Source organism: Haliotis rufescens, unplaced genomic scaffold (genome assembly GCF_023055435.1).
Source record: "Haliotis rufescens isolate VD_foot unplaced genomic scaffold, xgHalRufe1.0.p SCAF_75, whole genome shotgun sequence".
Classification (NCBI taxonomy): domain Eukaryota; kingdom Metazoa; phylum Mollusca; class Gastropoda; order Lepetellida; family Haliotidae; genus Haliotis; species Haliotis rufescens.
The window spans coordinates 498,741-526,582 of record NW_025964367.1 but is presented as its reverse complement, the minus strand read 5'-3'; the positions used below and the strand labels follow the sequence as shown (position 1 = coordinate 526,582).

Here is a 27,842-nt window from a genome sequence, read left to right as displayed (position 1 = left end):
GACCATAGTGACAGTGTGGGTGATGGTTAGATCGGGGCTTTGTCAGATGACCATAGTGACAGTGTGGGTGGTGGTTAGATCGGGGCTTTGTCAGATGACCATAGTGGCAGTGTGGGTGATGGTTAGATCGGGGCTTTGTCAGATGACCATAGTGACAGTGTGGGTGGTGGTTAGATCGGGGCTTTGTCAGATGACCATAGTGACAGTGTGGGAGATGGTTACATCAGGTCTTTGTCAGATGATTAAAGTGACAGTGTGGGTGATGGTTAGATCGGGGCTTTGTCAGATGACCATAGTGACAGTGTGGGTGATGGTTAGATCGGGGCTTTGTCAGATGACCATAGTTACAGTGTGGGTGATGGTTAGATCGGGGCTTTGTCAGATGACCATAGTGACAGTGTGGGTGATGGTTAGATCAGGTCTTTGTCAGATGATTATAGTGACAGTGTGGGTGATGGTTAGATCGGGGCTTTGTCAGATGACCATAGTGACAGTGTGGGTGATGGTTAGATCGGGGCTTTGTCAGATGACCATAGTGACAGTGTGGGTGATGGTTAGATCAGGGCTTTGTCAGATGACCATTGTGACAGTGTGGGTGATGGTTAGATCAGGGCTTTGTCAGATGACAGCTTGGATGATGATTAGGGACATGTTTGTTTGTCAGATGACCGTAGTGGGAGTGCGGATTATGGATGGGAACATTTGTCAGCGACTGATCTGGAACAAGTCTTCAAGATTGGCAAAGTGACTGTAACTCTGAAACCAGGAAACATCACAGGAGAAAAAGCCAACTGCATTGTCAATAGCACAAACAGTCAACTGAACCTTAAACAAGGTAACCTACCCATATATTGGTGCATATCATTCATTAGTTGTTGTGTGCATTTATGCCCCACTTCTGATCTCGCTTTGTTTTATCTGAACATGTAATTGTATTGCCCAATACACCTCTTGTTTTCACTACCTACACAATAACCAATTGTGCTCCCCTTTTTGCTGATCAGTTTCTTTATGCATATGAAACAGAATTTCTGCTCGGATTTCTCAAGCCAAAAGAAGTGAATTTGGCAAGAAGTTTAACTTAAGCTTCAGGTATATGAATGATCTGATATCGTTCAGTAACCATCAAATAGCCAATTCCATTCCACTGATTTACCCACCTGAACTAGAAATAAAGGAGACCAGTGAGACCGCCTCATCTGTTCCATATTTAGATTAGTGCATCAAGATTCAAAGTGACAAAACACTCCCCACAAGATTGTCTGAGAAGAGGGATGACTTCTACTTTCCAGTAGTCAACTTTCCCTTTATGTCAAAGGGGCAGTGGGGTAGCCTGGCTGCTTGTCAAGCCGAAGACCCGGGTTTGATTCCCCACATGGGTACTATGAAGTGAAGCCCATTTCTGGTGTTCTGAGCATCATAAAACTCTTGCTCAAAAGTTCTTTGATCAAGGTTATACCAAATTCATAGCCTCAGTACAGTTTTCAAATAGTTTTATGGTAGACATGTGGAGGATATTTCCAAATTTGATGCACCAGTGACGGTGATATGTCTGATGCAATTTCTTTTTTTGAAGTGTCCTATATGTTCCCGTGTTTCTTCAGTTGAACAATTGACTTGCCTTTGCATGTGTCTGTGATGGATACCATTGGTGGGGCAGGATATGGTCATCTTTTCCAAACATCACTGTCACCACTATTTGATAGTGATTCATAAACTCATGCTCATGATACAGTCGGAGCAGGGTTGCTGACCCTCTCTACAAACTGCACATTAACTTGATGCAGTGTTAACAGTGATGCATAAAGGTCACATTAAAGGGAAAAACTATATAGATTGAGGGATACGTTAGTTATGCCCATCCTCATTGTTTCGGCCAATACAGTTACATTGTTACACCTCCATAGCATTGACACCCTGAAACGTTTGGTTTTAACACTTACATATTCATGTTATAACTACCACAGAGAACAAACTTCTTATTGCAGATACCGTATTTGACGTAATAAGCGCCCCGCTCTAATAATTGCCCACGGCGATATTTGCTAATATATTTGCTATTGAACAATACCAATTAGCACCCCTTCCGATTGATCAATGTACACAACACTTATTTATTTGCGTGTAATACGCACTCGTGTGTTATATGCAACCTTAATTTGGGCAATTAAATTCTGGAAAAATGTATCTCTCGTATATAAACATTTCAGGCAGTCAGCAAAAACCACAAAATCTATCTTTCAACTCTGTTTTTTCTTTCACCAAAATAATATTCTAATAAGAGCCCCCTATTTCTAATTTTGAGAGCGCCCTAGGCGCTTATTACGTCGAATACGGTACATATATTTTTTAATCATATGTGGGTTAGTGAATGTCTTTGTAACTTATCTGGAGTTAACTGCCAAATTGTTATGTGTACAAGAATAAATTTTAACAAGTTTTCATATCACCATGTTTATATTGACTTATTGATATGCTGACTTAGTGTAACCATTTTTTAGTTACTTTTAGAGTTTTTTTCACAGGTGCTGTATCCAAGTCTATTTTAGAAGCTGGTGGAAACGATCTAGAAAAAGAACTGATTCTTAAAAGTGAGAATGCTTATTACTTGATAATGATCAGATGACTTTCTGTTGCTTCGGAAAAACATATCTGCTACATATCCATTTTGAATATCTTATCTACCCTCAAACATTAATGAAAACTAATCTAAAATCTTAAGCAAGTCCTTAGTAATGGTTACAATTGTAAATATATTTGGAAACCATTTTGTACCTTTTATTGTTACTCAAATTCATTTCAACTGATTGATGTTTCATAAATCATTACAGGTTTATTTTGACAATTTGATAAGTTACTATTTTTACTAATCTGAGTTGGCAAATTCAGGGATCAGTTATGATAGGTCCTCATGATATTTTGCTTTAATATACCCAAACCATAACTTTCTCCTTGATTGCTAACCACGTCAGTAAGACACAATAAAATGATCTGGTGCAGACAAAGGAGTATTCTTACTGTCATCCCTTGAGAATATGGAGCAACCATTGCATTGTTTTGTTCTTATGTTGTCACAATGTTCTACACAAAGGAAGTCCAAGCATTTTGACAAGACATGACATCACAAGTCAGGCTGTGTTAAGGTTACCTTTGAAGCCCCTTGTGATTTAACGCTTCACCCTCCAAGTCTTGTGTCAAGTTTTCCATCTAAAATACATTGTTTTTATAATAGTGGAACCGCACCACGTTATTAAGCAATGTTCCAGAACAGCATTTCAAACTGCTTACTGATTGGGGTTGCAAAGAAGTGCATCAAAATGAATATTATCTCTCATGGTGATGTTGTTGTCAGTGACAGTTATGGGATATAGTGTAATGTACATTTGATGCAGCTGGAGGAACAATCAGAATAAAGGATTCTAAATGTCACACATAATGTTGACTTTCTTTTGTAGAGAGTGATATGAAGAACAATGGAATAGCCGTTACAACAGCAAAAGGTCTTCCAGCTGACTATATTATCCATTTATCAAGAGAACACTTTCAAGACTGGCAGCCAGCAATAGTCCAGTGTTTGAAGGAGGCTAGCAAACAGAGACTTCAGTCCATTGCCTTTCCTGCCCTTGGAACAGGTAGGAGTTATCAATCATTTCTATCTGATTTATCCATAATAATTAGATAACAAATTGTAGGCTGTTCTGTGTGCAAGTTCCTTCATCAATGAAATACTGAGGAATATATATTTGAGCAATTGTTCTGAGTGTTGATGTCATCCCAGTGGGTTTCCCAGTGTCGTAACCTATGGGCACTGGTTCTTGGATGTTTTGTTGGTTAAAAGATTTTAAAACCATGTGATACATTAATTTATTCTAGAATTGGCTGTGAGTAGGCCTACTCTAACAGTGATATAAATCTCCTCTTCCTGTCAAAGGATGATCAACTGATATACTCACACTTGAGCATGGGAATATCACATATATCCACTGGTCAAAGTTCCAGGCCACTGGTCATGGCTCAAGGTCAGGGTAGCCTGATACATCTTGGCTTGAGGAGATCACTTAACATTCTTATAAAACAGTTAGCAATTTCTGACATGGGTTTTTATACCCTCGTGATCACCAGGACCAAAACTTGAAGTGAGTTTGTATGACATGGCACATTGTCCTTTGTCTGTCCATCCATCTGTCTATCTAGCATCCTGATATACATTCATCATTTTAAATTGAATTACATTTATCTTTATGTTTATTAAATGGAAGAAAAATGAATTTTTTGAAATTCTTTTAAATGTTCTCATAAAAAGCACAAAGTCTAGGAATCCGAAACACGCTGGGATCACAATTTGTTTTTGCTGGGAAAGTAAACAATTTAATCTTTTTACAACTTCAAAAATCTTTTAGAATCGTCTTCCTCTGAGAAACCAAAAGTCAAGAGATTGGAAATTTATGAAGATTTTTAACCAACATCTTTTACTTGAATATGTTTTTGGCAAGGAATTAATTATCTTTTATTCATATTCTGTTCATGTATGTTTGTTACCATCTCAATACTCTTTAATGTTTCAAGATAATTACTTTGAGATTGTACTTTCATCTCACATCAAACAGACCACATTACACAACTAATTAATGGCCTTACAACAAAGAGTTCTCTCAAAAGATTTGATCTTACAGCTTTGTACACCACTATCCCACATGACAAAACTTCCTTGATCATGGGGCTTTTGTTACTGAGGGTGGTTACCGGAGATGTAGTAAAATGTCTCTCTTCAGAGGTTCAGGACAAATTGTCAATACTGAAACATATGCTATTTGAAGTTTACCTAGAAAACAATATGTAAAATGTTGGCATTCCTCAATGATAACGTCTACGTAAAATGTGGGAGTACGACATTGTGGCAGGAAGTAGGCATAGCCAAGAGCACCAATTGTGCTCCCCTTCTTGCTGATCTGTTTCTTAATGCATATTAATCGGAATTTCTGCTCAGATTGGCAAAGTCAAAACAAGTGAATTTGGCCATGAAGTAGGGGTCTGGAAATGGTCATATGTGCCGGACATGTCCGACTGGGAATCTCAAATGTCCGATTTAAAATATTGCTTACCGAACACTTAAATTGTTCTGTCCGGACATTTTAAAAAAACAAACAACGCTGCCTTAGGGGTCCAAATAAATGATGAGCGTTATCGTATCACTTCAAGGGCATGAAGTATAACTTAAGGTTAAGGCATATCAATGATTTGGTATTGTTCAATAACCATCATAAAAACAATTCCCTTCCACTGGTTTACCCACCTGAACTAGAAGTAAAGGAGACCAGTCAGGCCATCTTGTCTGTTTCATATTTAGATCTATGCATAAAGATTCAGAGTGACAAAACATTCTCCACAAGACTGTATGACAAGAGGGATGATTTCAACTTTCCAATCGTCAACTTTCCCTTTATGTCGAGCAATTTTCCAGCAGCTTCAGCCTTTGGTGTTTACATTTTGAGGGAATCGAACATGCTCTTTATACAAAGATTTCAGAAGTTGCTCAGAAGTTGCTCAGAAGTTGCTCAGAAGTTGTTTGATCAAAGTTACAACATTCCATGCCTCAGAAAAGCTTATGGTAGTACTAGTAGACATGTGGAGGACATTTCCCAATTTGAGGAATCAGTGTCAGAAATGATGTCCTATGCAAATTTTGATTTGTGCCATATGTTCCCTCATTTTGAATGTAACCATGGTAACTGGTGAGCAAACAGTGCATTGGGGCTATTTGTTTTCTAATTTCTGTTAGTTTCATAATTTGGAGCTGTTTCCTTATGTAGGTGATTTTCAGGCCAAGTCTCATTCCATGGTTTCAGTTTCTGTATGTGGCTATGATGTTCATAAAAATTATCAAAGCCTCGTCATGTGGCATTTATCACAAACCATAAAATATCCACTTTACTTCAGCCATGGTACATAAAACTGTTCCCTAACTCAATCTTATTGTTCTAGGCATGTTTAACACAAAACCAGAGGACATGGCAAAGACATTTGTAGCTGCTCTCGATGACTACCAACAGTCAACAAAGAAAATTGTCGAAGATGTTCGGATAGTTATCTTCGTGAAGACCATGTTTGAACCTTTCTTCGCTGGGGTCATTGAAGCTGTGACAGCCAGAAATGAGGGGAAAAAAGGACTATTGCGGAAGGCAATGGGTAAGTGAGAAAGTCTTGATAAATATCTTTTTAATTTTGATGAAGTCAATACAAGAAACTTTATCAATTGAATGAAATTTTCTGATGGTCAGGATGGGCAAATGAATGTTGCATTTTTGCCGTATTGAAGAAATTTACATTACGTTTCCAAATCAACTGACACATACAGTCAAATCTCGTTGATCCCACATTCGTTAATCCGACAATCAGCTTTATCCGACACTAATGATGGCGACCGATTAAATCAGTGCTATTTAGACCCGTTAATCTGACAGTCTCGCACTCCGACTCTGACACACCTAATTTGCAACGAATTACCGAAATTACTCATTAATCAGTCTCATGAATCCAACACAGTGATCGGTGTACTCTGTGGTCATCTGCCCGAGAGTACACAGCCTGTGTTTTGATGCGAGACAAGCTGGCTGGTAGCTGCATATTACAACGGCTGCAGAGATAAACTTGCTTAACAATAAACAATTAATGTTTGTATCGTTATCTATCGTGTAGTTGTCCGATTTTCGATCATGAACGTTGATACTACTTTGTTTCGTTTATCCGACATACACGAAAATCTGACATAATTATATGCAACCAACCATCTCGGATTAACAGGATGACTGTATTTCAATAAATATTGGGCTATCCGTGCCCTGATTTGGGACCTTATGTGATGGCAGATATGTCTGCAAAACTATGGCCTGTTTTTTAACCTTATTTCCTTGCAAAAGTAAGACTTTGTGATCTATAGTATGCCACTTTAAGATACCTGTGAAGATCTGGGTATGAATGGGTCTTCAGCAACCCATGCTTGCTGTAAAAGGCGACTATTCTTGTCGTTAGAGACAACTAACGGGATCGGGTGGTCAGGCTTGCTGACTTGGTTGATGCATGTCATCGATCCCAATTGTGTGAATCGATGCTCATGATATTAATCACTGGATTGTCTGGTCCAGACTCGATTATTTACAGACCGGCATCATATATGATATAGCTGGAATATTGCTGAGTGCGGTGTTCAACAACAATCCAATACAAAACCACTTTAAGAAACATTTTTCTTCTACTTTTCTTTGCTATTTTCTTACACATTTCTTCCTGTCTGGTAACAACCCATGAACAATTGACTAAAAGTAGTGACTTGACTAATATCTAAAATAAACAGATGGTTATTTTGTTTACATATAATCATGGCAATGATATATGTATTATGTTTTGGCAACAATATGACTTTATATCATCATGAATAAAACTGTAAATAGCAAATGTTGTAATTGGAAATGCCTGCCACTCAAAGCAGCTGTCACCTTGGTCATTTTCAAGAATCGATACCGGGTAGATGCTTTCACAATGTACAGTGACCATGAATTAATCACAAGATTCCATTTGGATCAAACAGGATTCCTTTTTTATGACTGATCTGGTAAGAGACTATTTGTTCTCACTCACTAAAAGAATAGCACCTGAGCTTAAAATTGCAATTACCTTGCGCTATTTGGCAAAAATCTGATCACTGTAATTACCACCTGTGCCACTAAGCTGTCTCTTGAAAGCAGACATCTCCTCCGCTTACTTTGACTACATGTTGTACCAGCACGTTTCACAATCCTCCATTGATCGTACAGCATTAGGACAAACAGCCTTGACACCTTGCTGCCACCTCCCCCCCATGTTTCCTTCTTCATCCTTGAGGGCGGTTGGGTAGCCTAGTGGTTAAAGCGTTCGCTCATCACGCCGAAGACCCGGGTTCGATTCCCGACATGGGTACAATGTGTGAAGCCCATTTAAGGTGTCCCCCGCCGTGATATCGCTGGAATATTGCTCAAAGCGGCATTAAACCATACTCACTCACTCACTCTTCATCCTTGATGGCACTTGCAACTAGAACTTGTTCTAGATATTTCCACTCAGCAAGAAGTTGGGTCAGGAGCAAGGTCTGGTCAGATGACCAGTTTGGTTTGCTTTTTGAACCATTTGTGTTTCAGAAGTCATTGTCAGAAGTGTTGACAGATGACAGATGTAAACTGCTTGTTTACTTCATGTGATACAAAATCCTTCCCCTGAATCTGTAAAATTGGGATTTCCCTGGTTACAACTAATCTCCAAACTATGAGCCTGTTCCGCAATTCGACCAACCCAAAACAAAATAGCACTGTAGCTTTCATGTTGTTTATATTTCTGGTTAATTGCATTAAAATCAAATGCCATTAAAGTGAAATACTGACTCATTTATGCAACCTGCACTGCTTGTATGACTATGTTGTACAAAATATGTTGGTAGATGTTGGAATATATATGTGCATTTTGATCAACAGACTTCTTCACTGGTGGTAGTGGTGGAAGTAGACATGAGGCAGGATCTTCTGGATCTACACCAGGAACTGTTGATTCTGCACCTTCCGACGTGACCCTCCACTTCTTCTATGATGATGACATGCACCTTGACAGGGCTATTCAGAAGCTGGAAAAGACATACAGGGAATCAGTAGCAGATCAAGTATTCCAAGACCCGGGTTTGAAAGACCTGTCGAAGGCTCAGGTTATTCATGATTATGCTTTCATTTCCTATTGTACAAAGCCATGGACATACTAAGGTTGACTTACCCGTGAAGATCCGGGGTAGAATAGGCCTTCAGCAACCCATGCTTGCCGTAAAAGGTGACTATGAGGCGATTAACAGGATCGGGTGGTCAGGCTTGCTGACTTGGTTGATGCATGTTATCAATCTAAATTGGGTGGATCGATGCTCATGATATTAATCACTGGATTGTCTTGTCCAGATTCGATTATTTACAGACTGCTGTCATATAGCTGGAATATTGCTGAGTGCAGCGTTAAACAACAAACCAACCAAACTCTGAACCTCACAGGATGTACAAGGAATTGTGTAAGGCTGAAAAAAAAAACAGTCTTGGTTCTCAGGCACCGCCCGCATCATCATAAAGTTCGCCGCACGTTTCGTTTTCATTTCAATTTTTAAGAAAAATCAAAAAAATCCTCAAATACTTTAAGTCCAACGATGGTCAAATACTGTATTCCAGTAATTTACTCATCAAGGAATACATTTATGTAGGGAGGCCCTTTGCCAGGTTGATTGTACACAATTGTTTATTGATTACACAACTCTTTATTGGTTACATACTAGTTTGAACAACCAAAAAAAGAAAAAAAGACATCGCCCGCCCGCACTATATTTTCAGAAAACATTGCCTGAGAACCCCAATTCTTTTAATTTTTTTAAACCTAATAGTGAAATCTTTTCGCTAACATTACATGATGTCATTAAGGTATTTCTCCACAAAAACTTGAGTAAATTGTTTCGGTCTGACAAGTCAGTAAAATAAGCAGGGGCCCAGGACCCCCATCCTGTGCCTGTGACATCAGCAACACCAAAAATCACGAGAATCCACGATATGACCTGACAGAGAATCTCATAGTAGTTCAGTAGGCATTTCTCAGGAGAGAGAACATTCCATTAGCACTGAATCTTTGGCAATGAAGAAAGTGGTTCAAAAGTTTCTGACATCTGATCAAAAACACACTAGGCACAAAATGTATCATGATAATCTAGCTATGTTTGAAATTAATCCAGAAAGGTTCTTGGAAGGATTTTTCCAAACAATAACCAAAATGGTGGAAACATTATCATTACCACAACCAAAATAGGCAAAGAGTGTACCATCAGCTGGAAAGGTTATGTTTTCCATATTCTGGGATGCTGAGTTTGTCATCATGGTGGGCTGTCTTCCAAAAGGTCTGACAATACAATAAACAAAGCATGACATCTATCAGTCAAATGATTAACTATTGTATTCATTTTTGTATGAGAGAAGGGAGCTTCTTTCAGTGGCATTTAGAAGTTGGTGTGATGAAGTAAGATGAGTTCTATGCATGAACAACTTCTTTATTACAATAAGTGCGATGTTTCGGTGTAGATCCTAACACCTTTTTCACTTCACTGGTTACATGTGTAGTTAACTTTTGCATTTTGACCATGCTCCTAAATTCTTTCTAAATGCCTTCCTTCCAATGTAAACATCTTGCCCTTGGAAATCACAGGACCAGTGCAGCTGTTACTTCACAATCCTGTTCCAACCAATGGAACCTGAATTTGTTAAAGGGGTTTCATCCAATTTTCAATGTGGCCTCCAAGATATTCATAGTGTACATGTATTTGCTTAGTATCTATGTTTTACAATGTGACATGGGCATTACTTGATTGTCTGAAGGTCAATAAATGAGGTAATTATGACTCTCACCTGTTTTTCCTTTAGAGATGTGTGTGTTTTGAGGAATACTTAGTCATTCTTTTGTGAGAAATATTAGGGTGTAAAAGAAAGGAATTCATTAAGATTATGACTCAAGAACAATTTACTGTATGTCAATGAAACAAGGTTCATGTCATCTTCAACGATACACTTCCTAAATTTATCTGCCGACTCTAAATTTTGCTGAAATTAAAAATAATTCTGACCCTATATTAATAAATGTGTATCAATGTTTTAAAAACAAACTTGTTTTACATGTAGAAACGTAAAGAAGTTGTATGTGTTTGCAAGGATTATATAAACTGGCTATCTCATGTAAACATTACTCAGACTCTCCATGCCCTGACATCTATCGGTCAAATGATGAACTATTGTATTCATTATTGTATGGCAAGGAAGGTTACTCCATTTCCCTTTGCCAAACCGCCGTGTTTGCCACTCTTTTGACAGAAGATGTTTTTATTTTTAAAAACCTGTTTCAGGAGAGAGAACTGGACAATTTAAAGAATAAGTATCAAATTGATCTGGACTACAACCGGAAGTTGGGTCGAGTGAGGCTCCAGGGTTTGCCTGGGGATGTTGTGTCTGCTATGGGAGCACTTCACAAACTTACTCTGGGGGTACAACGCCAAAAACAAGAGACAGAAAAGGCTGAGATTGTATCCTCATTTGTTCAGTGGAAATATGTGGAAACAGATCAAAATGGGAGCGATGTTCACAGAGATTATGACAAAATATCCAACCAAATAATTGAAGAAGCATACAAGAGCAAGAAACCCTCCGTCACGCTAAGTACAACCGATAATACGGTTTATATAATAGATTTCAAAAACATGGAAGAGTATCCTTTGAAGAACACAAGTGACAAAGCAGCCATCATCAGGAAAGACATGATTCAAGGTAAGTTTTAGAAAAACTACATGTTAATATAGGATATTTTGAGAGTTCATTCATTGTCTGTTCATCTGTACTAATACATCTGACCCATGAAGATCCAGGGTAGAATAGGTCTTCAGCAAACCATGCTTGCCGTAAAATGCGACTATGCTTGTCATAAGAGGTGACTAACAGGATCATGTGGTCAGCCTCGCTGACTTGATTGATGCATGTCATTGTATCCTAATTGCGTGGATCGATGTTCATGATGTCAACCACTGGATTGTCTGGTTAAGACTCGATTATTTACAGACTGCCTTCATATACCTGGAATATTGCTGACCACGGGGGTAAACAACAAACATGCAAACAAACAAATACATCTGTGCTTTCATATTATTTATTTCAGTGTGAATTATGTGATAAACAAACCTCTAGCATTTATGTTTTTTTGGTTTCATAATCATACAAATACCACCATGTTCTAGTTGATATTGATCAGAAGAGTTTAGGTATTGCTGTTTTTAGATTAATTGATTGCTTTATCAATATCGAAAAAAACAGACCCTTAAGGTCTGGAATATACTGTCAACCACTTGGTAATGAGGTTCTGTTTTTTTGAAAAGACAATCAATAATTATAAAACACATTTTAAGGAAAGAAAGAATATTATGCTATATACTTTACCTGTCATTTAGGTCTAACATGGACTAAAAGGTTTAGACATGACCACATGAGTTTTTCAGTCCGAGATGACAGTCCAAGAAATGTTTGTTTGTTGTTTAACGCCCCACTCAGCAATATTCTAGCTATATGACGGCGGTCTGTAAATAATAGTCTGTTTGTTTGTTGTTTAACGCCCCACTCAGCAATATTCTAGCTATATGACGGCGGTCTGTAAATAATAGTCTGGAGTCTGGACCAGACAATCCAGTGATTGACATCATGAGCATCGATCCACGCAATTGGGATACGATGACATGCATCAACCAAGTCAGCGAGCCTGACCCCTGATCCTGTTAGTCGCCTTTTATGACAAGCATAGTCGCCTTTTCCCAATCTTCACAGGTCTCCAAGAAATGAGAAACTTACTTGTAGGTTTTCAAGTACATGTAGTGTTATTTAATGAACCAAGAAGTCACATCTGGAACTATATGTGGGCTCTATTTGATGGTCAGTAATACTATAGGCTTGATAGACTGTGTGAACTGGTCCTTGAGACCAAGAAATTGGTGGCTAATTACAACATGATATGTAAGTTATCTCATCTGTCTTACATACACATTATTTTCTTGGTTAAGACTTAAGACCATGTGATGCAGCGTTAGAAATTGGCACTAGTCCTTGCCAAACTGCCTATTTGTTAAGGCATCATAAGGACTAGTAGAAATTTGCCATTTGTAAGGGCTTTGCTACACGTTATCATTATATGGACTAGCGGACTGAAACTGTTAGTTTCTGCCTCAGTGGTGCATGTGGGGCAGGGGACCATCAGCAGGATGGGGTGACAAGAGTTGCCCGGACCCTCGGTTTAGTAATTTAGGATAATAATACATACAGAAATAACTCTGAACAAAGTTAATAATATATATTACTAACATATATTTAACATGGTCACACTGTCATATTATGATACATTTTTGTAATGACAATAACACACAAGCAACTATTATGTATTTAAGAAATAAGTTTGCTCTGTATCCCCATGTGTAGGTTATTAAGTATAATTTTGCCCAGAACTATTATAGTTAAAGATGAGGATGCTTGCAAAACTATGCCTTATTACGCTACACATGGGGCAAGAGCAAACTTTATTACTTTTATAAGGTGCCGAAATTAAAAGTCTAATAAACGGTGATGTAAATTGAAAATCCTCGAACAGGGCTAACTGACAAGCTGTTCCATATAATTGCTTGCACCCTTACATTTAGAAACAAACTATGTATAAAACATAAGATAACACCACTAAAATGGTTAGTTTATGGTTAATTAACTCACTTTTTATTATCTGCATGTCAGTGAGGGATTATGCACAGCACATGCAGCAAGAAAAGAATATAATTTTTGTATATTAATTTGCTCAAAGGGGCACTGATCTAACGCAATTCCCCGGGACTGGTTGTTGCCTTTGTTATTTTTTTTCCCCAGTGAGTACCCGGATGTATAGCAGAAATCTAGACTAGTTCGCGACCTCTGTTGCGCCATTCGTAAGCGCATTAATCACTTTTATGGGTAGTAATAAGGGCGTATGGTCACATTGATCAACAAAATAAAACACAGTTTTCGAGATAATAAGGAAATGTAGGTATCTTTGAGTGTAGCATCGGTAATGGTGATGAAGTTTTGATAAGTCACTTGCTTGGTAATTTTGCGATTTTCGTTTACACTATTTTGACTTGCAACACAAAGTTAATATTTCACCTGAGCCTTGCTTTTTTTATAGTGTGTATATTTTTTACTGTCAAAATGTGTAACATTTTCAAATTTATTAAACGCCTAAATATTCAGTTATTTTACAAAGTGACTGAAAAACATTTCCATCTGTATTATTATGATAACGAATTCCAAACATTTTGATGTTTAATGTATTCACCAAGAGACTGAAAATGTTACGTTGAAAAGTACATTTCTATGTTGTTTGGCTTCTAATCCTACATAATAATCTGTTGCGATGTTTGTAGGCCCTTTTGATCATCTTAATCAATCTGGACAGATTTTTTAGTCAAAATGACTGAAATATTTACACATTTTATAAATTGCCTGAGAGAATGACATTTTACAAATTGACAGTAATGTATACACGTTTACAAAGGAAAATACCTGTGAAAACAACGTCTATCGCGCATTGAAGAATTTCCCAACCAATACGTAGAGAAACAAGGACGAATCGGTTCAATGCTACAGCAAATGAAGGAAAACAAAATGCAAATACCATAATTACAACCTACCAAATTTATGTGTATAAATTTTAGGCAGTTTCCTTGTTCGAGGAATGTATCCGTGAATATCCACACAAAGGAACAATATCCCACTCATCTGCAGCTGTACAAAGAAACTTATTCGATGTCTGACTGTCACGTATCTCCGTAACAATCAAATATTTTAAAACATATATATCGTTTCGGGATATTATAACCTGCGTTCGTTTCTCAACTGACCACGTGACAACTATTTTCCTGACGTCCACGGTTCCTAAAATTTCCATTGAGTGATAGATAACAATGATCAATCAATCAATCAACGTATTATCAGTTAACCCTTTAAACAAAGTATGTTGTTTTTACATCGGCACTTCACACCATGATATGAGTGTATTCCCTTTGTTTTAGTAAACCTAGACATGTAAACACTCACTTTTGACATATCCACTGTGCAAGATAACAGGGATTAATCAATCAACATATTTTCTGTTAATCCTTTGATGAATAGGAACGATCCGTTGATTTACAAAAAAAAAGTAAATCAACTGATCATTCACCTCTTGCTGGGCTGCCACGTGCATATTACATAACCATGATAACACACATATCACCTCACTTCAAACATTGATTTAGATTGAATAATTACCCCAGACACAATAAATGCCAAATGGGAACCTTTGTCAGGTAATCTAAGTGGTGCTACCACTAATTATACCTGTAATAAATTCATTAACTGAGCATCAAGTGAATGACGACAAATACACACAAGTGTAGGGTTATACGAGAAAACGTGGATGAGAACAAGGGAGTAATAATCGTATTATCGATGCGATCCGAAATCCGAAAATGCTTTCACTGCATGGATACTTTTTTTAGTATTTAAACTATAACCATCTTGGGTTTTTCACAATGATGACATCCGATGAGCTCCGTTCTTTTTGTCTGTTTGTTTAGGCTGAAGAAATTAATTAACATGCGCCCTATGTCGAAATCTTTATAGATCACAGTTAACCAATCAGTGTTTATGCAAAAATGCGTAAAACAAATATTGCCTCCAGCCTCCAAGTTTATTTAGCTGTCCTTCCAGACGGTAGCCCAATCTCTGGTCACGCTCAGTTGCGTTGCGTATCATCCGGGTACTCACAGGGGAAAAAACAATAACAAAGGCAACAACCAGTCCGGGGAATTGCGTTAGATCAGTGCCCCTTTAAATTGCGACAATTTTTCCACCATTAAGTTTAGCAGACTGCTGCAGTTGAAAGCCATGAAATAGTGTGCTTACCAACTAGGTTCCACTACATGATACCGAAACAGATATGAATCGCCAGCCTGGGGCATGATATAGCATCATCAAGGGACGAGTGAGTGAGTGAGTTGTGTTTAACGCCGCTTTTAACAGTATTACAGTTATATCACGGCGTGTCAGCTTAATGTGGGAGGAAAGCCTGAAGTGATGCAGCTCTTCGATGTTTACCACTTCGGTGAAACCCACGAGCATGGGTATGGTGCTGACAAACCTAGAAACAAACCAGGATTCGAACCCATAATTATAGGTTTCTGGCTTGCCCAAGGGACGCAACTCTGCACAGCGAATCGCAGCGCCTTAGACGACTGGGCCACCCGTGCCCCCATCGTGGAACGAACAGTGGTCGTTTTGTTTGACTGCAGTATGCTGCTAAATGCCATGCACTGAGAATCTGGTGTATATATGGTATAAAACTCTTTAAGGATCGCTCATGCCTGTGTCCAGAGACACATAATGCCTACTGACAACTCTGGGGCTGCTGTGTCACGGACACAGTGGTTTGAATATGTCTGTTAAAAACCCCACGACATGAGACATAGTTTTGCCATATTTCTTCCCATGTAACCACGATATGGCTGAAATACTGCCGATGTGACGTTAAATCTTAACTCACTCACTCACTCTTCCCATGTAATGATATTACGGTGTTACCAAGGATACATTAGATCATGGGGAGGTAATTTGAACAGCGCAATGATGCCATCCCATTACAAAGTAATTAATAAAATGTACTTTACCACAGAATCACCACAAGAAACAATTTGTTGCTAATTTCTGTTCAAGAATATATATTTCTTGTGGGATATAGCAGATTTTGCACACTTTGATGTATCAGAGGTATATTAACAGGAAGATGGGCATTCTTTTTCTTCACAGGAAATTCATCATCCTTTGAACCTCCTCCAAATTGGACTAAAACAAGTTCAGACTGTGAAAATGTTCTTGTTGATACGAATTCCACTGAGTATCAAACACTTGTGCAAAGTTTCTGGAATAGTGTTGGATCACAAAGAACTATCATAAAGGTAAGAATAAACGCACATGTACTAATATACTCAACAACAAAAGTTTCTGTGACACCAATATTTTAGTGTATTTTTCAAACAAGTAAAGTTTGGTTTTCAATATTGTAGTACATTTATGGAATCAAGTGCAACTGCTACAGAGAAGCATGCATTCCATGCAAAAGTTGACTTTTATGCATGCCCCATGCATTTTACTACACAAGAAGGGGTATAAAAACGTGTGTTAACCGGATTCCATATGCATTGTTTAGCATCGTGCTGACAACAACCACTCAGAAATACAACAAAATTATGCAATTATTCAACATTACAAAATGCCACACCTATTCGAAAATGAGCGCCTACGACCCATTGGTATGCTTGAAGCAGGATCGAGTCAACGTGATGTTGCAAGACAATTTAATGTCCACGGCAACGTTGGAAACAGACGAATGCAGTCAGAGACCATCCTCAGAGTGGCAGGCCACGTGTAACCAATAATCAACAAGACAACTGGATTCGAACAACACACCTACGAAATCGATTCCAGCAACAGTGACTGGAAGAAGCATCCCTGGCCTTCGATGAATATCATCACAAACCGTACGTCTTCGCCTCAGATGTGCAGGGATTGTTGCCAGAAGACCCGCCAGATGTCCCATTTTGACAGGAAACCACCGTCAAGCACGTCTACGCTGGACGGCCATGCAGTGGGGACAAGTTCTATTCACTGACGAGTCTTGTTATCACCTCAGCCACAGCAATGGATGGATTTGAGTGTACCGACGTCGAGGTGAACGTTATGTCAATCATTGTGTCATGGAAGAAGATCAGTTCGGGGACGGCAGCGTTATGGTATGGGGTGGGATTACAGCAAGACAGAGGACCCGTTTGATAGTGGTAGAGGGAACTCTCAATGGACAGCGCTACCGCGATGAGATCATCAGGCCTGTTGTTCTGCAGTTTTTGCATCGTCATGGCCTAGGCATTACCTTCCAACATGACAACGCCCATCCTCATATTGCTCAACGTGTTCAGGATTCTCTTCAACAAAATAACGTGAATGTCATCCCCTGGCTGGCTTGCTTCCCTGATCTCTCACCAATCGAGGACATGTGGGATGAGATGGATTGGCGCCTTCGACATCAACCACTGATTCCACAGACACTCCAGGAACTTCGAAACATGCTCCAGCAGATATTGACAGATATCCCACAGGACTTTGTGCGACGACTGGTCCATTCCATGAGACGAAGATGTGCTGCTTGCATCGCAACCAAAGTGGACACACACACCATTGATTTGTAAATTGACATTTTGGCATGTTCATGTTTTTTTATGAAATCACGCATTTTATGAAGTTAGTATGGCAAATTACACCATTTGAACACTTACAGGAGTCTTTTATCTGTTGCTAACAGAAATTGCTTCAGATTTGGTAAAAAACATAACTTTGCATTAAATCTTATTCAATGTCACAGGAACTTTTGTTGTTCAGTATATATATATGTGAAAACCAATTTAAGTGGATGTTGCTTGCCAATATGTAATTCTTCAGTGTCGACATTGAATAACATGTGCCAAAAACATGGTGTCTCTTCTATCACTTTGTCATCTGTCATCAACATGTTCTCTTTTCTCAGAAATCCTGTTCTGACAACACTGAATAATATTAGGCTAAAACAATAATAGTCTTGGTTCTCAGGCAGGCCCCACATCATCATAAAGTCTGCTGCATGTTTCGTTAGTATTTCCATTTTCAAGAACAAAACAAATTCCTTAAATATTCCACGTCTCGAACACCGAAGATGCTCGATACTTAAAAACAGTACGATCCAATAAATGTGTGCAGTTACTTCCCTTGACATGCACACTGCTTTACTGTGCATCTTGTGTTATGGTCATGGCGGCAACAGGAGTTTGTGTGCTTGTTTTGTTCTTTGCAAATTTGGTCAATGAAAACATGAAGTCAATGGTATTTGTGTACTGTATGCCAGACCATCTTTCATATGCAGAAATTAAGATTACATGTGTAGTTAGTTCCCTTGTAATATAAGCTGGAAATAGCTATCAGCTGTTCACAGCTATGGGTCATTTTGTTTTAAAAATTCTTATTGTCATGGCCAATATCATGATTGAAAAGAAATTTCAGTACAATGAAAGGAAGACTGAAGACTTTGTATCTCTAACGACTAATATTTGTTTCAAGGCGTGTTCATCGAGTTTGTGATTTGCAAAGTAGTTCATACAAGATTTCAATGAAATTAATGTAATCAAAATTGAATGGAATCTTTGATAAAAGTAATACCCGGGTATAAGGGATTACAACGTATATCCAGACACACAATCAACACTTTTATAGCCAGATAGTGTAATAACAGAACTACAAAGTGTACTTCCGTACGGATTTGTTGACACTGGTAGTCAAACGGTATTCCAGTATTTTACTCATCAAGGAATACCGGGTACATTTATGTAGGGAGGCTTATTTTCAGATTGATTGTACACAACTGTTCATTTGGCTACATACTAGTTTGAACAAACAAACAAAAAAAGCCACCCGCCGTCACTATATTTTCAAATGACATTGCCCGAGAACCAATTCTTTCATTTTCTAAGCCTTAATAATTAGATATTCATCCAAAAAATTTGAAAGTGTCAAGCAGAAGTCATTTTAGTTTAATGGTTTTTTAAAATATTTTTAACAAACTGTTTTAAGGCATCCATGTACATTAAAAGTCAACGTATATGATTCACTCAAACTTTAATGTTTTGATAGGTCAACATATCTGGGATATGTTACGGAGGCATGAAAGAAGATTTTTCTTCATCTGTGTGTTGTTGGACAATAAGATTGCGTGAAATGTGATGTTTGGCAATGAGACAGACAGAGATGAAACTCTAATTATTTTAATTATGATGGCCTAAATTGAAAGTAACTCCTGTAGCCTTGAGATTGTTTGGGTGCTGTTTTGTTCTATTCGATGTTGTTTTGTTCTATTCGGTGTTGTTTCGTCAGTGGTTGTAGTGCTGCAATATAGCGCTGGGACGGACCCGGATACCCTAAGGGACTACCCGGACCTGTGATTAGTCGCGTGATATATTGTAAATGACAAAAATTGTCTAAAACTCTATGCTTACACGATAAGTCAATAGTGTTCCAGTTTCTTTCTGACTGTGAATCCCATCCCTTCTGTCTTTTATATGTTTGAATAAAGATAAAACTTCATGCAGTAAACTTCAGTGTATGCAAGACCAGATCCTTTTACACGTGTATCTAAATACATTTTGCCAGGGCTACGATCAAACTTTTCCAAATCGGACAGTTTGTACCCATCTCTTGATATCTACAGCAGGTACCCGGGTAGGGTTTGGGTTCCTGGGTAGTGGGTACCTGGGTCCCGTTCCACAAAGCGATCGTAGCGGTAAGACGATCGTAACTCCCATACTTTAACATAGACTTACGACAGTCTTATCGCTAAGATCGCTTTGTGGAACGGGGCCCTTGGTCGTAAATTTGGACTCGTCCCAGGCCTACTGCAAGCACATGTGTCAGTCTATCACTCTTAAACATGACGAATAGTAGAATTTAAGTCCAAATGAAAATTTATTTCTACTGGTTGCTGATGGGTCATTGGAATAATGGGTCCTAAACAGTTTCCAAACCATAATGTCACTTAACCATGTTGTTATGTGAGTTCCTAGACTTATCATGATGTAACTGTCACCATGGTATTTATAGAATAATGTATTTACAGTTTAACAAACCGTGAACTAAATCTGATACAGGCCTCATCATGTTTGGAGTGAATGCTCTCATTCTATCTTTCATATTATGTCGGGCTTGATTCTTCTTGTGTTTTAGGTTGAACGGATTCAGACCAAGTTCCTGTGGCAGCAGTATCTAGCCAAGCAGCAGCAGCTTGACAGGCAGAACCCTCCTGGACATAAGAACGAAATGATACTGTGGCATGGGACAGCACCTGATGCTATTCCTAGCATCTGTAAAGGGGGATTCAACAGGAGCTACTGTGGAAAAAATGGTAAGTACTTTCCAGTGATATTGCCATGCATATTATTTCTATTTGTCAGGTCATGTGATTTGGGCGTATTTTGATTTTGATCCAGCTACCACCTTTGACTCCACCTGTCCTTGATTTTTTATGAGTTTTCAACATTGCCAGTCCAACAACAAGGCCTATGAAGCTGTTGCATCAGTGATCTTAAGTAGCTATGTTGTCTGTATATTGTCCAGGCATTGATTCACCATCCTACGCTTTGTGATACTGTAAATCTTGAAATTGACGAGAGCGTGAATTAAATTCGAAAAATGTGAGTGGTGTTTGTTCGCATTAAGTAACTTCACATTTTGTCTCAAAATGACTATCAACAATAAGACAACCTCAGTGCACACTTTGGATAGCCGAAATGCCAACTTGAATATAAACACAAACACAGTTTATTGAGCAGCAGTTGTAACAAGTATATAACAATGTTATTCAAAGAATAGGAATTACACAATGGGCAGCCAGTCAGTTATCACTGCTGGGGTCAAGAGTTCTTCCCACTCGTGTCAAGCTTGTTGACACCTTCTCCGCATACCAATCAGTGAACTGTTGTTGGTTCAATTACTTTATTGCCTTTGAACATCCTTAATGCTCTACTCATAGCACATACGCGGTGCTATTTGCTGTTTGATTGGATTAAGGTAAGGTTGGATTAAGGTAAGGATATGTATCACTCCCCTGGGGATGGGGTTGGGGGAGTCACATTGATATTGAATCGCATTTTTGGCACCAGCACTTATATTAATTTGGAGAAGCATTGATTTCCAAATTTACGGCATTGGATGAAAGAGCAAAACGAGTTCAAACATGTCAAAACTACAGAAGGCTGGCCTGCATTTTGGTCAAAATGACCGTTAAAACTTTTGCAGGTCAAAGTGAAAACACCCACTGCCTTGTCAGTCAGTAAAATTCCCAAATTGGAATTAACAATTTCCCAATTCAGTGGCAATACAGTTATGACGGTTGCTATGGCCTTGTAGAGATGACTTGTGTTTCCTGATAACAGAAACAATAAGCAGTTTTAATGCATAGTTTTACATTATTGCACTGATTGTTTCAATGTCTCTTTATTTAGGAAATTATAAATAACATTAGAAAAATCCCAGTTTTGAACAAGATAATGATTATTTGCTCAATTTGCCCGCCCAGGGCACTTAGTTTAAAATCCCAGGGAAATCCATGAAGAAGGGTCTCTTTCTTGTGATGGACTTCTTAAAATGTACATGACTCCCCCCGTAACTGACACTGACCTTTGCAGTGGAAAGAACTGCACATTTGATGAAATTTGGCATGCATATTCTTTCTAATGAAGATAAAAAATACAAAAGTTTTAAAATCTGATTCCAAGGCTAAAATAATACTCTTGGTTCTCAGGCAGGATGCATCATCATAAAGTCTGCCACACTGTTTGGTTTTATTTTCATTTTCAAAACAATCACAATATCCCACTGTTTTACTGCGCATCTGGTGTTATGGATGTGTTGGCAATAGGAGTTTGTGTGCTTGTTTTGCCGTTTCCAAATTTGGTCAATGAAAACATGAAATTTACAATATAACGTCACTGGACATGATGATTTACAAATTCAATGGTATTTGTGTACTGCATGCCGGACAATGTTCCATACTCAGAGATTAAAATTACATGTGTATTTGTATCGTAAGAAAAGCCGAAAATAGCAACCAGCTGTTCACATATTTTCTCCCCAATCCAAGAGTGATTTGGTTTTAAAAATACTCAATATCATGGCCAATATCATAACAAGAAATTTCAATATAGGAAGACTGAAGACTTTGTATCCGTAACGACTAATGTTCGTTTCAAGTAAATCAAGTTAACCTGTGCTTATTGATAGATCCTCATAACAGACATTGTTTTGTAACCAGCCTATCAGTATATAATGCCAAGGTCAAAGTTCAGTTAATAATGACTAAAACTGGTTGTGAGCAGATATTGTTTGATCTGAATGAAATTATCGGTGTTGAGAGATGATGGATGGGTGTTCAATGACTCCTGACAAATGTATTTATCATTACAGCAACAGCACATGGAGATGGAGTGTACTTTGCTGTGAATGCAAAGTACTCCGCCTCCAGCACCTACTCTGTACCTGATCAGCAAGGCTACAAGTACATGTTCCAGGCAAGAGTGTTGACAGGCGTGACCACACGAGGTCAGCGTGGAATGAGAGTCCCACCAATTAGAGATCCAGCTAATCACATCAACTTTGATGCTGTCACGGGACCTGACATGTTCATCATATTCAATGATACCCAGGCATACCCAGAATACCTTATTACCTTCCAGTAATTCTAGTACATTGTAGTACTTTCTTGAAAGGGTGATGGCATGCAATTGTTAGTGATTTATGTACACTGTGATAAAGTTATAGGATCAATATTGATAAGTTTGATTGCAGTTTTTACCATCTGACACACTGGGTCCTCATTTAATATTTATGACAATACAAAACACATGAAGTAATTAATGTTAAAACTTCCTAGCGACAATACATTCTCCTGTATTAGTATTATTATCCCCCGCCGCGCGAAAGCGCGAAGCGGGGGATATAGTATTCACGACCGTCCGTACGTCCGTCCGTACGTCCCACCTGTTTGTTGCCGCGATATCTCAAGAACTAAACACTGGATTGTCTTCATATTTGGAACTATGGTGTATATACAGACTCCGCAGACACCAGTCGGTTTTGGTGACCTTGATCCCATTTTCAAGGTCACAGCAGACAAATCTGCTTTTAGAGTTGGAAAACGGTGTTGCCGCGATATCTCAAGAACTAAACACTGGATTGTCTTCATATTTGGAACTATGGTGTATATACAGACTCCGCAGACACCAGTCGGTTTTGGTGACCTTGATCCCATTTTCAAGGTCACAGCAGACAAATCTGCTTTTAGAGTTGGAAAACGGTGTTGCCGCGATATCTCAAGAACTAAACACTGGATTGTCTTCATATTTGGAACTATGGTGTATATACAGACACCGCAGACACCAGTCGGTTTTGGTGACCTTGACCCCATTTTCAAGGTCACAGCAGGCAAATCTGCTTTTGGAGTTGGAAAACGGTGTTGCCGCGATATCTCAAGAACTAAACACTGGATTGTCTTCATATTTGGAACTCTAGTGTATATACAGACTTCGCAGACACCAGTCGGTTTTGGTGACCTTGATCCCATTTTCAAGGTCACAGCAGGCAAATCTGCTTTTAGAGTTGGAAAACGGTGTTGCCGCGATATCTCAAGAACTAAACCTCTTGATTGTCTTCATATTTGGAACTATGGTGTATATACAGACACCGCAGACACCACTCGGTTTTGGTGACCTTGACCCCATTTTCAAGGTCACAGCAGGCAAATCTGCTTTTGGAGTTAGAAAACGGTGTTGCCCCGATATCTCAAGAACTAATCGCTGGATTGTCTTCATATTTGGAACTATAGTGTATATACAGACACCGCATACACCTGTCAGATTTGGTGACCTTGACCCCATTTTCAAGGTCACAGCAGGCAAATCTGTTTTTGGAGTTGGAAAACGGTGTTGCCACAATATCTCAAGAACTAATCGCTGGATTGTCTTCATATTTGGTACTATGGTGTATATGGCGGGGGATATTTCGTCACTCTGTGACAAATACTTGTTATATGTGGTCTGCGTAACTACTTAAGTAGCTCCTGTAAGAGGGGCCAGCTTAATGTGTTCGCTCAAATTTGAGCTCTGCCACCACCACAACTTAGGACAGGTATGATTGGATGACCTTGAAGGTCAATGGCCCAGTGTGAACTTGGTATCAACAAGCCTGTACAAGATAACACAAGTATTTACAGATGGAATTTAACAAAACTTATTCATGATTTCTAAAGTGGGGTCTTGATCGCATCAAATGTGTGGATGATTTCCATCTAAGCTAGGTCAAGGTCACTAGAGGTCAAATTATGAAACATGGTTCAAATTTCATGAAATTTCGTAAGTTATCAGTTAAAATGAAGTCAAAGTAATTAAAATGAAGTAACTCAACACCTATCATATGTCATGACTGTGTCAAATGGCAAGGTCACTTTGAAGGTTGTAGACACATGAAATGACTTGTAAATAGTTTCATTCAATAATTATTGTTAGTAGGGTAGGGATACCTTTTTTAACACAACCATCATTGTAGTAATGATCTTGCATGTGATTGGATGATGTTAAAGGTCAAGGGCATTTGTTGGAAAATAGATGTCCCTAAAAACTTGTGTGTAGACAACGTCTTGAACATTAATGATTGGAAATTACAAAAAAACTCTATTTAAATGACCTCCAGAGATAAAGGCCAAAGTCATTGGACCCAGGAGTGCTTTTTAACTTTGTTATTAAGGTAGCTAGAGGCATGGGACTGTCTGTTTCAAATTTTTGCTGAACTAACAATGTGTTTTCCTCAACGGAAGTGATGTTATTAAACTGAAAGTGATGTAGGTAGTCAAAATGGTTCATGATAATGTTTCTGATGGGAAGGCTTAAGGGAAATGGTGGTGATGGTGCTGCTTCTGTTGTTGCATGGAATGCAAAAATCTTTCTAAATATTTGAAAATTGGCTTTCACTGTGACTGTGTATATCTCGAGGGATGTAGTGCTAGATCTATACCTGTGACTATGTTTACTCTTGACAGCCATCCAACAATCAACTGTATCCTGGAATAGAATAGTTCCTCAAAATGAGAGGTGATTGAGCGTATGTATGCTCAATTTGCTTGACAGGAACATCTGTTGTAGTTTGTTTACAAGTAATGTATTCAAATAATATCATCATTGGGTGAGAAAGGCCTTTTAAGAACTACCTCAGTAAGTCAGTCACAATGACAGCACGTCGTAATACATTTGCATTAAGTACAAGACGTCAAAATGGCCGACACAAGAAATGAGACAGGAGAGATTTCCCAAGTTGTTAATGAATCTGTGGCGGTTACATGTGTTGGTCATCATTGGTCAGTTGGCCGATCACTGAAAGGTGATTATGAAGATGTGTCAAGTAGATACTAAGGTAAATTCATAGATTGCTGTGGACTGTAACTGTCAGTCTAGACACTGATCGAGTCGATACTACAATAGTTCATGTGCATTTCTTCGTTTTGTTAACTAGGATGGGTCTTAGCGAGGATATTTGTGAACAATCATGCAGTCAAACTCCCTGTTATTTTCTCAATGTATGCTAAAACACTGAGGTCAAGGTGAAAGGATCTCATTGATCAGAAACAATGCTTCTGTATGTATTCGTGCAAGGGAATTCCCCGTAGTTTATCAGGAATCTGTCAGTCTTTATGTCATTTCAAGAATACAGGCTCCTGAAAAACGTATGAATCTAAAAAAATTGTGTCGTTCAGGTGCTTGTGAACGTCAGTTTCACGGTCTCTCCAGCGATGATCAGCAAAATTGCCTGATGCAAGCGGGAATTTTACAACCGCTTCTAGCAAGAACTCTTGCACTAATGTACAACAGAAGACAAAGTGTAGGTTAATCTATTCACCCTCCACCAGCCCATAACACTCTATAATATTTGTATAACTTTATATGTAATTACTGTGTGCTATTTTATGAAAACATGTTTTTATAACTTTGTATATAATGTGTCTCATAGGCCATAGGTTATGAAATGTCCTTTGAAAACTGGCTACTGAAATTTTAACAGTTGATCAAAATGTAAAAGAAGTCAAAATTAAAAATAAAAATTCATAAAGAATCACGTTTGATAGGATAGGACTCCCCCACCCCCTTTCATCTTGTTTGTAATACTGTGACTGTAATACTGTGACTGTAATACTGTGATTGTTATACTGTGACTGTAATACTGTGACTGTAATACTGTGACTGTAATACTGTGATTGTAATACTGTGACTGTAATACTGTGACTGTAATACTGTGATTGTAATACTGTGACTGTAATACTGTGACTGTAATACTGTGACTGTAATACTGTGACTGTAATACTGTGGTCAGGAAACATATTTTGATTTGTGGTTGTTCAAAGTTTAACCAATCACAAGCTATGCTACTAACCAAACTTTGACTGCCCCTGTCAAACATTGTTGGGACGGTGAACGTTTCCGCTTCTACTTTGACAATTTGACTCTGAGTATGATTTTTCGACACGTCCAAATCGTCTCAACAATTTGGGGGATGGAAACCTGGCCCTGCTCTTTAGCCTAAAATGAGTCGTAAGGGGAATGGGAGCAAAATTGGGAGTCCGGAAAACAGGTCAGGAACAGAAATTTCTTCCAAAATGATCAGTATGTATGATTGCTGACAATTTAGGAATGTTTTGCAATGTCTGTTATACATGCTATGGACCACTTATGAAAAATATTGCAAAGGACCATTCATCACAGATTGCAGTAACATAACCTGCAGCCATTTTTAATAAGTTTACTCTGACTATTTGAATAAAAACTAGATTGACGAAACAGATTGAGATTCAGAATATCAGATCAATACTATGATACAACTACTATCTTGTCACTGGATTAAGATTTAATATTAGACTCCTGTTTTGCAATTTGGTTGACATAATTAGTACTTTTTTAGAATCACATTTCTGGGGAAAAAACTGACTTGTTCATTTTAAAGGCTAACTAGCCCGTCTGGCCAGGCATATTTTGAGGCAACTTTACACACTTGTTAATTGGTACAATTTCATCAGAAGCTATAAGGCTGACTACTTAATCAAGTCAGTCACTGAAAAATACAGTGCAGCAGTTAAATGTACATTTGGTTACGTTTTTAGATTTCATTGATGTTAATTTTTAATGTTTCCCCTTTATAGTAATTATACAATCCTGAAAATCTTTTTTGTTTCCTCTATGTCAACTTGAATGTTGCATGTTTAAGTAAATGCACACATTTTAATGTATTCTTGTATTTATTCTAGGGACATAATTTGCTCTTTGTTGTATTGTCAATTGTTTTTAGTCCTTTTGACTTTGTATTTTAAAAATCAACTAGTTACATACCACTTATATATATCAGTTATTACAGTATAGTTTTAGTCGAGTGTGACCATGTTCATTTTAGGCATAGGCACATGTAAGGTTGAAATGTAGTCTTTTCAAATATGATATAAGTCCATTTATACCAGACATTATGATCTGGATATAATATAGACCACACATTTCTTTTCGGATGAAAAGTGGAGATGAAGCATGATATATCTTGCTCGCTCACAGACTC

At 38.2% G+C, this 27,842-nt stretch overlaps 1 protein-coding gene across 11 annotated transcripts in view; it reads left to right on the top strand.

The window, feature by feature from the left end:
* The window catches only part of LOC124123063 (protein mono-ADP-ribosyltransferase PARP14-like), an 83,679-nt gene extending 60,520 nt beyond the window's left edge, over positions 1-23,159 (top strand). For 10 of the 11 annotated variants that reach the window (XM_048388650.1, XM_048388649.1, XM_048388646.1 and 7 more), the window contains 9 exons: positions 665-835; positions 2,526-2,591; positions 3,456-3,632; positions 5,983-6,186; positions 8,502-8,725; positions 10,937-11,354; positions 16,434-16,582; positions 20,427-20,604; positions 22,665-23,159. In XM_048388650.1, the coding sequence (XP_048244607.1) occupies positions 665-835; positions 2,526-2,591; positions 3,456-3,632; positions 5,983-6,186; positions 8,502-8,725; positions 10,937-11,354; positions 16,434-16,582; positions 20,427-20,604; positions 22,665-22,936 (1,859 nt within the window). In that variant the 3' untranslated portion in view covers positions 22,937-23,159. Of the gene's footprint in view, positions 1-664; positions 836-2,525; positions 2,592-3,455; positions 3,633-5,982; positions 6,187-8,501; positions 8,726-10,936; positions 11,355-12,797; positions 12,865-16,433; positions 16,583-20,426; positions 20,605-22,664 lie in introns of those variants that run through there. The other variant, XM_048388652.1, reaches the window with a different exon arrangement.
* The last annotated feature ends 4,683 nt before the right edge of the window (positions 23,160-27,842 follow it).